Below are 9,563 nucleotides of genomic sequence, written 5' to 3'. Positions count from 1 at the left end.
CTGATGCAGATATTGAAGCCATGAGAAAGAAAGATGGGTTTGTATCAGCTCATCAAGAAAGAATTCTAAAGCTTCAGACAACTCATACACCAACATTCTTGGGGTTGCATCAGGAGTCTGGTTTTTGGAAGGAATCAAACTTTGGGAAAGGTACTATCATTGGCGTATTAGATGGTGGAATTCTACCAGATCATGCTTCATTTAGTGACTATGGAATGCCACCTCCACCTTCTAAATGGAAAGGAAGGTGTGAATTCAATGCCTCAACATGCAACAACAAACTCATAGGTGCAAGATCTTTTAACATCGCTTCCATGGCCTCAAACACAAGCAAGAAAGTCGAGACACCAATAGATGAAGACGGACATGGGACACATACTGCAAGCACAGCTGCTGGTGGTTTTGTGAAGGATGCTGAAGCACTTGGTGGTGCTGCAGGGACAGCTGTCGGGGTGGCACCCTATGCTCATCTGGCGGTTTATAAAGTTTGTTTTGGTCCAGATTGCCCAGAGAGTGACATATTAGCCGGGCTTGATGCTGCAGTAGCTGATGGAGTTGATGTGATATCAATTTCTATTGGAGAAGAAAACGTGCCTTTTTTTCAAGACAATATTGCAATAGCTTCATTTGCAGCTATCCAAAAAGGAATCTTTGTGAGCTGTGCAACAGGGAACTCAGGTCCGTTCAATGGCACTGCAACAAATGTAGCTCCATGGGTTCTAACAGTTGGTGCTAGCACAACTGACAGAAAAATCAAAGCCACAGCTAAACTAGGAAACAATAAAGAATTTGATGGTGAATCTTTATTTCAACCAAAAGGCTCCCCTTTTTCTACACTTTCACCACTCGTGTACGCTGGTGCTAATGACAAACAAGATTCCAAGTTATGTGTCAATGGATCGCTTGAAGGTATGGATGTGAAGGGAAAAGTGGTGTTGTGTGAGAGAGGTGTGACATCAAGAATAGAGAAAGGACAAGTGGTGAAGGACGCAGGTGGTGGAGCTATGATATTGATGAACCAACAACCACAGGGATTCAGCCTAGATGCAGATGCACATGTCCTCCCAGCAACACAGGTGAGTTACACAGCTGGACTGGAGATTAAATCTTACATCAACTCAACACTTACACCAATGGCAGCTTTACTGTTCAAAGGAACAGTAATTGGAGACCCTTTAGCTCCATCTGTGGCTTCATTCTCTTCTAGAGGCCCGAATACAGTGAGTCCAGGAATTCTGAAACCAGACATTATTGGACCAGGTGTCAGCATTCTAGCAGCATGGACAACCCCACTTCCTGGAAGCACCAACACAAAATCTCCATTTAACATGATGTCTGGAACGTCAATGTCATGCCCACATCTCAGCGGTGTTGCAGCACTGCTGAAAGCTACTCATCCTAATTGGACACCAGCAGCTATAAAGTCAGCTATAATGACTTCTGCAGATCTTGTTAATCTCAAAGGTACACCAATAGTAGATGAAACACTCCAACCAGCTGACCTATTTGCTACGGGTTCGGGTCATGTTAACCCATCAAAAGCCAATGATCCTGGATTGATCTATGATATCCAGCCTGATGATTACATACCCTACTTGTGTGGGCTTGGGTATAGTGATGAAGAAGTTGGGATCATTGCACATGGGCCGATTAAATGTTCAATGAAATCTAGCATACCAGAAGGCCAGTTGAATTATCCTTCGTTTGCTGTTAAACTTGGATCGTCTCAAACGTTTACAAGGACAGTGACAAATGTTGGAGAAGCTTATACATCGTATGTTGCTAAAGTTGTTGCACCAAAAGGAGTATCTGTTAGTGTTAATCCCAGCAAGATTAGTTTCAGGCAGATGAATGAGAAGGCAACATACTCGGTGATTTTCAGACGTACAAATGAGGAAGCAGGTGAATATTCTCAAGGCTATATAGCATGGGTCTCTACTAAATACATGGTTCGAAGTGTAATCTCTGTGAACTTCGTTTAAAACTAGCTATGTACTACTTATGATGAATGTGAGACTGAATACTTAATTGTTCTTGGTTGTATTAGACACAATACTTGTCTTGTTGGAGAATTTTTTATAATTATACATTGTGAGTCTGGAAATTGTTTAACTCAGTAACTTTAATATGTTTATGTTGGAAAATGCATTTTGATTATAAAATCAAAGAGTTTGAGTTTCTGAGAATGAAGATCAACCATGTGATCACAAGGTTAGTTAGAGCACAATAATCTAATACTACTGATAGAAAGCTTCTTGGCCTTGCATAATGACAATTCTTGGGTCTTATATATATCTTAGGAGTCAAGATATATAGATTTAGATCTAGAAGACTAATAGGACCTAGTCAAAGTATTTACAAAGACAGTTTTGAAAGGGTTCAAAATAGAGAACTACAAGCATGAAATAATTCCTATGTGTAAGATGTTACACACGTATATATATGCTTCCAAAACAAGGATCTGAAATCAATATCTCCACAGTTTACTGATTTAAAGACTATACATACATACAAAAAGAATTTGGAAAAATACAGTTACTGACCTAGTGAAGGATTTTAACTAATGAGGAGGAATTTACAGATAGAGTTCCATTAATTTGACCAGATGGGAATGATGTGTGAGAATCAACACTTAGCCCGATTTTTGATTCCTCATTCAACCTGTTATGTCACCAATAAAATATTTATTAAATAATGTTTGTCATTTCTTAACAAACAAATAAGGCCCACAACATGAACACATTTAAGAAATATATACTTACGGGTTAGATAAGCTGGAAGGCTGTCCAGTTATATTCTCAGATGAATCTTTTGTACTTGACTGCACGAGTTTGGAAGTGATTATAAATTATTTAAAATAATAAATAAGACGATAACAAAAATATTTGATGTTATAAAATTTACCATGTGTTCATGGGAGCTTTGCAGCTTATGAAGCTGAAAATTTTGAGATTGAGGTTGAGGTTGATCTTTGAACTTTTTGTGTAGGAGGGCAAATACACATTTAGATGTGTAAAATATTAGTATCGTGGTCAATGATGAGAGTATAGTGGATTCGATCACAATCGCTGATATAAGAGCTGTACATCATGTAATGAATTAATTTAATTGATGTTTCACTTACTTTTAGAAAATTACATCAAAAAACAGTTTTACTTACTTTTAGAAAATAACAAAAAACAATTTAATTGAAGTTTTGAAACTTTTAAATATATTATTGTTATTGAAGATTATATTGATGAAAGTAACTTATAATATATCATTCCATTTCATCAAAGAGTTAACAAAAAAAAACTCCCCTCCCCATTGGACGAAGGAATCAGAATACTCAATTCCATTCCATCTTCGATTACTAGCAAAAAGTAGCATAAAGATGATTGCATAGAAGTAACTTACAGTGAGCTACGACAGGATCCACGGGCATCTTTCTTATCAAGTTTATGGAGGCCTCAGAAATAAGAGGCACTGACATCATCTCTTGACAATCTTCTGGATAACATCCATACCACCCCATATCATTAACACTCACTGTAAGCACCCCACCATCCTCATCACCCTGTATTTTATTTGTACTTACAGACATTGAGTCAGTCAAGGGTTTAGGGTTTAGGGTTTAGGACATTGTATGTTTAAATTCTAACCTATTATGACATTGTACTTTCAACCTTTTTTTTCTAGATAGGACATTATACTTTGAAAAATCTACCTATTTATAGCAAAGTCATTCCAAACCCAAAAAGAGTCTTCACTGCTATGATTAGGTAAATTTTTTAAAAGAACAGTGTCCTAATAAGAACAAAAAATGAAAATACAATAAAAAATAATTTTTTTTTGAAGTAGGGTGTTGTGATATAAAGGAATGAAATTAGAATGGTATAGTAAACAAGTAAATAAAAGTATGTTGCAATTTCTTAAAAACTAAAATAAAATAGAAACTCACATAATAAAGGATTTGTTGGAGGAGAGTGTTGCAATCTTCAATTGTTCCCCTGAATCTAATGGCTTTTGCTTTGAGAGAAAAACGTCTTGAGATTTCAATAAATGTTAGAAGGGGTTGCCACTGATTGCTGTTGCTATTCTTCAACTTTAACTCAGTTGTGCTTGTAAGCTCAGCCGGAAGGTTTGCTGAGAAATATCCAGAACTAACTTCCACTGAAAACATCACACGGAAGTGACTCTTGTTTCCTGCAATTCAACAAATAGCAACGTACTTTGAATTTTTTTGTTTTTTTTTTTTTAATTATACATTTCTTCCAATTCAGTAGATTTTTCAAACTATAATGTCCTAATAAGAAAAAAGTGGAAGTAAAGTGCTATAACCTGATACATTTTTCAAAGTACAATCTCTTAATAAGAAAAAATAAATGAAAAGTGCAGTGTTGACTTGTTGTAAACTGTAACAGAAAGAAATAAAAGTAAAATGTTTTGACAATAACCAAATAAATAAAAGTACATTGTTATTTCCTGTAAACTGTAATATACCTGTAAAGTGAAGATGATCCGGATCCCCAATAGAGAAGTTAAAATTGTCTCGTTGTCTATCAAAGATCAAGAATCCTTCATCTTTTGTCACATTCTCCAACAGGATGAACTCAGGGACATTAATAAACGGAGGATCATTTCTTGGGTTGACAATGACTGGAATATCCCAATCATACTTCCCATGCTTGTTCATGGTGGTAACCTTAACAGTATCTTCACCACTGAAGTTCCCCTCCCTGATTTACAAATATCATATAATATTAAGAGGTTAAAACTCCAAAGTAAAGGGAAAGTAGTGAAAAAATTGGTTGAATTTCGAGTACCCGATGTATTTGAGTGATTTAATGGCAAAATTGATAACTTCCAAACGACCTCTTATAATCAATTCTTTAGATGTTCCTTCCCTTTTAGTGACTGAAATCTCCTTCCACATGGGATCCCAAAGTTGCATCTGTAGAGGAGAGAGAAAGACTGATCCATGTTGTGCAGTGAACATAATAGAGATGTTCTCTGTTGAATCTGAATATGTGATCTCAAAGCCTGAATAACCACTGCGAAAAAGAAACAACCATATAATATAAGAATTTACCAAATAATGTTAGAAGTTGTTTCTTTTTGACTAAATGGGTTTAATGGGTTAAGAACATAATCTGGAAAGAATGACTAAAAAAGTCTGGCTTACTACCTATTTTCTCCTTTCTTCTTTTTTCCTCCCAACTCCCCTCACATTCAAATTAATGAATATTTTGAATTTGTTTTTCGGATTGTAAGGGTAGAATGGTCTCTCATTTTTCTAGTCTGACTTCATATATACAACACTTCATCCAGACATACAACACTCTATCTTATTAGTAAGTTGTAATACGTTTAACACCTTACCCAAATTTAGGACTGAAGGTATCTTCATCTGCCTGCAATTGAGTTGGAAAAGAAACAAACTGTGGGGGAATACAGCGGACAGATATGTTTACATGAGAAGAAGCATTGTTGCCATTTGCATCTGACATTGAGTATGGAAATGAATCATTTCCATAAAATCTCTTAAATGGAGTGTATATAAACAGATCTCCATACTGCAAAAGTGAACCATGACCTGGCTGCCAATACAAAATATATTTCATTCAGAAATAATATTGCAGCTGAATACTAGTAGTATTTTGAAACTTTTCAAACATTAAAAACAATTATGATGATCGATGTTTAATTAAAAACTAAATAGTAAACATCATACCCTTTCATATTCAACGACTTTTGCCTTTCCACCAACAAAGTAATCATTTACTAGAGCATTAAAAACTATGGATTCATCCTCCCAAACAGAGACATCAAGACCATAAGCTATAGGAAAGTCCTCCCCTGAAGAACAAAAAAATTATACGTCATATGGACACATATTGTATTTCTATTTAAATATTCAAAATTCCTAATTAAACTTACTGTTATAAGTAGTCACCTCAAAGGGACATGGTGAGATACTCATTCCATCAAATGAAGCACATATCTTGTAAGTTCCAAGATTCATTGGCATGTAGAAGCCAGTGTATGTTCCATCCCTGTTGTCTACAAACAATACAACCATAAAAAACGGTTTGTTGATTGAATCAGGCTCCAGTGTTAATTTGGATAATTCTGATTCTTGTAACAAGACTGGATTAGAAAAAGAATCCATCAGTTGCAGATCTACACTATGTAAAACTGCTTTTGAGACTCTGGCTTTATATTTTACAACTCTTGATACGGATGCATTGACCTTGCCTGCATCAAAATTAAGGAACATAGTATATTATGTTATCATAATCCAAACACCTAATCAAACAAATGTTGCAATTGATAGTTTTCAGCAATACCTGCACTTACAAACTTTGTGAATGGCTTTCCTTCATTCAGTGGAATGTTGCCACAATATATACGAATCTCATATACCCCACTCTTTTCAGGTATATAAACAACCTCAAAGTTGCTATTCCACGTTTTCCAATCCTCATCAGACTATAATATAAGAAACAGAAACCATCATTATCATTATTATTATTTTATTAATATGTAGAATGTAAAATGCATTGAGAGCAACATAAACAAGTCCTTACTTTGTTGTTATGCAAGTAAATAGATGGAACTTCCAATGCACCAAAGTTGAACATTCCAGTTGACTGAGTACCTGTTACATCTTTGAATGTTTTCATTAATGTATATATAAAAATATAAATTTTGAAACAGATAAAAAAAATACTTATACCATTGTCAGGATCCATTGGATATATTTGTGGATCCACATGAAGCGAGAGTGAAGGCAATGTGATTTCTACTCGAAGTCTATGTACCTCAATTGGTGATGGATACTGATAAGCATCTCTTAAGAAGATAGAAAATTTTGAAACTTCTCCCGCAACAGAGTTATGTAAACCAGATCCATTAACAATACTCTTCATTCCATCACAATACCCTATTCAAGATTCTCCTACCATATACAAACCATCACCATTTTAACAAAATACAGTAAAACAACAACAAATAAAAGAAAAACAAAACTCACCAATGTAGATGCTAAATTCGTATGGCATATTCAAGATCTGTTTCTTCTTATCCTTATCTGTAATGATGAGTGAAAACTCCCCATGTTGAAGTAATTTGAAAGATAATGATTGAACACCTGGAACTACTTCCTGATATTTCAAATCACCAATAGGCAAAGACAAATTTGTCCCCTTCTCAATAACATCAAAATCAAATGGATAAAACCCTGGAATAAGGTTCCCATATTTATCTCGTTGAGTTATAAATGTTTCCATTATGGAAAAGATCTGAAAAGATTTTGATTCAATGCCCCAATGTGGCACACAGTTACCAACATCAAGTGGTCCAGGGTCAACCATGAAAGTCAACGGGGATCCAATCAAGTGTTGGTTTTTATCTTTTACGTGAAGTAAGAGATTTCCTGATGTGGCTGCAATAAAGTTAGTGGATAAACCACCAAATGTATTCCATCCATTTTGACTCACATCCAACACCGTTGCATCCTCACCTTCTTCAGTTGTAGCATATATGTCAAAAATGACATTACTTCCTTCACTTTTACGTGTAGCATTGTTCCCAAATGCATCTTTAGGAAGTACCATGATTTTAGCTGTTGTCCCAGCTACAAAATGATTGCCTTCACCTCTCCATGACACAGTCCCAGCAGGTTTATAAATGAAAGCTTTAGTTTAAAAAAGAAAAAACGATTGTATCATTATTAATAACAGCATAGGATAAGAAAATTGAGCAAAAACCATAACTTTATTCAAAACAAAAACCTGGTGTAACACTGAAAGACATAGAGGCGTCAAACACATTGAGATTTTCTTGAGTGATAAGCACGTGGAACATCCCAACCATAATTGGCATAAAATGTAACTCCCATTTGTTCGTATCAGGGCCCAAAGTGTAAGAAACCCCTGTAATGTAACTACTATTTCCCATCTTCTCATTCTTTCCATTGTAGTCACTCACGGTGATGTTGGGATTAAAAGGGTATTTGTATGTCTTAGTGTTCAAATTCTCAGATACTATAACCTGAATAGTTGCATTATCACCTGCCTTAAACTCACTCTTAGAATTCAGCCAACGAAACATGAAATGAGGAGGTATATAAGACTTAGCTGTAACAAAATGTACACCAAATAAGCGGATGTATAAACATACAAGTATAAAAACCAGAAGTGTATTTAAAACAAAAACCTGGTGAAACGTGGAAATGCAAAGAGTTGTCATGCACTCTGAAATGTTCATCATCAATAACCATGTAGAAAACTCCAACCATGATTGGCTTAAAAAGAATCCGCCAGTTGTTCGTATCATTGCCAAAATCGGAATGCACATCAGTAACATAACTACTGTTCCCCATTGAGCCATTCACTGTGATGTTCGGATCAAAAGGGTATTTGTATTCCTCACTGTTGTAATTCCCCAATATTTTAACCTCAATCGTTGCAATATCACCTGGGTAAAATTCATCATCATCATCCATCCAACTATAAGCAAAACCTGGTGACGGTGTAGACCTATCATCTGCAACACAATGTACAGCAAATTAGACAATATAGAACAAATATGATCCATTCTTACACTTGTGTTAGTGTTAGCTTGTTCTAAGTAGTTTAGTTGCTTAGTTAATTAAGAGTTGTGGGGTAAACTTCCAATATTGTTAGTAGCATACTCCTATATAAAAGAGGTAGCTCTCCCTGTTATGTTTTGTGTTGTAGAGTTTGAATAGATCCACTATTTCCATTGTATGAGAACGATAATCACATGTTGTTGTTTCAATTCTCTGGATTAGCTTTTGATTAATTAGTGTTTCATTTTGTTCCAGGTGTGCTTTCATTCCATGAACAATGTAACTGCATTAGAAGATCCGAACCTAGTTCCTAATTCGAATTTCACATAGATATTTCGAATTCTATGCCTAGAAAATTTGTCGTGTTCAATTTGTTTTTTCCCTATCACCGTATTGAAATTAAATATAAACGGATTACGCTATTTTATATGCAATGAGGAGACCATAGATATATTCTTGAGTAAGTGCGTATGACATAGATTAACCTGATTTTGATAGATGAGGAGCAATGAAGAAGATGAGGAGGGCAATGAGAGCGTTGCAGAAGAGCCACTGAGCAGCCATGGTCGAGGATGTTTTCCGCAGAATTGAGGGATTTTCAGTAGAATAAGAAGAATCTGCATAGTGAAATGGCGGTTTGAACATGTAATTGTATTCAGAGGGAGGGAAATCGGTTGTGGCCGCATCTATCGGAAGATAAGGAAAAGAAGAGGAGGTTTCCGGCGTATCACCAGAAAGCAGACCGTTATTTGGACGAAAGGCGTCTCCAAAGGGTAATTTACAAGTTCGGTCCCTGAAATATACTTAAAATAATAGATTTATTCCAAGCTTCGATTTTGTTAAAAACTTGGCCATGTGGTTCTCCTTTTTGTAGTTTTGCAGATCATCAAATCTAATCACTCGTCGTTTACTTAATTAGGTATTTCAAAATAGAAAAAGACAAAAATATTTAATTAAAATACATGTTTTCCAAGAAAAAAAAATAAAA

The 9,563-nt window shown here is 35.4% G+C and overlaps 2 protein-coding genes across 6 annotated transcripts; one reads left to right on the top strand and one right to left on the bottom strand.

Annotated features, from left to right (window-relative positions):
• Positions 1-1,982, top strand: LOC111895415 (subtilisin-like protease 4). The gene has a single exon (XM_023891500.3). It carries the CDS (start codon positions 21-23, stop codon positions 1,980-1,982), a length of 1,962 nt encoding a protein of 653 aa, XP_023747268.2. The 5' UTR covers positions 1-20.
• LOC111895383 (protein GAMETE EXPRESSED 2) lies at positions 1,421-9,357 on the bottom strand. Of its 5 annotated transcripts, XM_052764772.1 has the most exons (18): positions 9,061-9,355; positions 8,200-8,529; positions 7,776-8,120; positions 7,016-7,678; positions 6,719-6,925; positions 6,570-6,649; positions 6,330-6,471; positions 5,920-6,237; positions 5,714-5,838; positions 5,362-5,579; positions 4,806-5,033; positions 4,483-4,718; positions 3,941-4,185; positions 3,397-3,556; positions 2,905-3,080; positions 2,763-2,821; positions 2,544-2,661; positions 1,421-1,809 (listed from the first exon to the last, which is right to left on the bottom strand). In XM_052764772.1, the coding sequence occupies exons 1-17, from the start codon at positions 9,218-9,220 to the stop codon at positions 2,544-2,546; spliced, it is 3,810 nt and encodes a 1,269-aa protein (XP_052620732.1). In that variant the 5' UTR covers positions 9,221-9,355; the 3' UTR covers positions 1,421-1,809. The 5 variants fall into 5 exon arrangements, with proteins under 5 accessions (XP_052620732.1, XP_052620731.1, XP_023747252.1 ...); XM_052764771.1 differs by lacking the exon at positions 1,421-1,809 and having other exon boundaries at positions 2,355-2,661; XM_023891484.3 differs by lacking the exon at positions 1,421-1,809 and having other exon boundaries at positions 2,355-2,661; positions 6,570-6,640; positions 9,061-9,354.
• Between the last annotated feature and the right edge of the window lie 206 nt (positions 9,358-9,563).

Source organism: Lactuca sativa, chromosome 6 (assembly GCF_002870075.4).
Source record: "Lactuca sativa cultivar Salinas chromosome 6, Lsat_Salinas_v11, whole genome shotgun sequence".
NCBI classification, from domain to species: Eukaryota; Viridiplantae; Streptophyta; class Magnoliopsida; order Asterales; family Asteraceae; genus Lactuca; species Lactuca sativa.
Note: the sequence above shows the minus strand (reverse complement) of the source record. Positions and strands in the feature narration are given on the sequence as shown.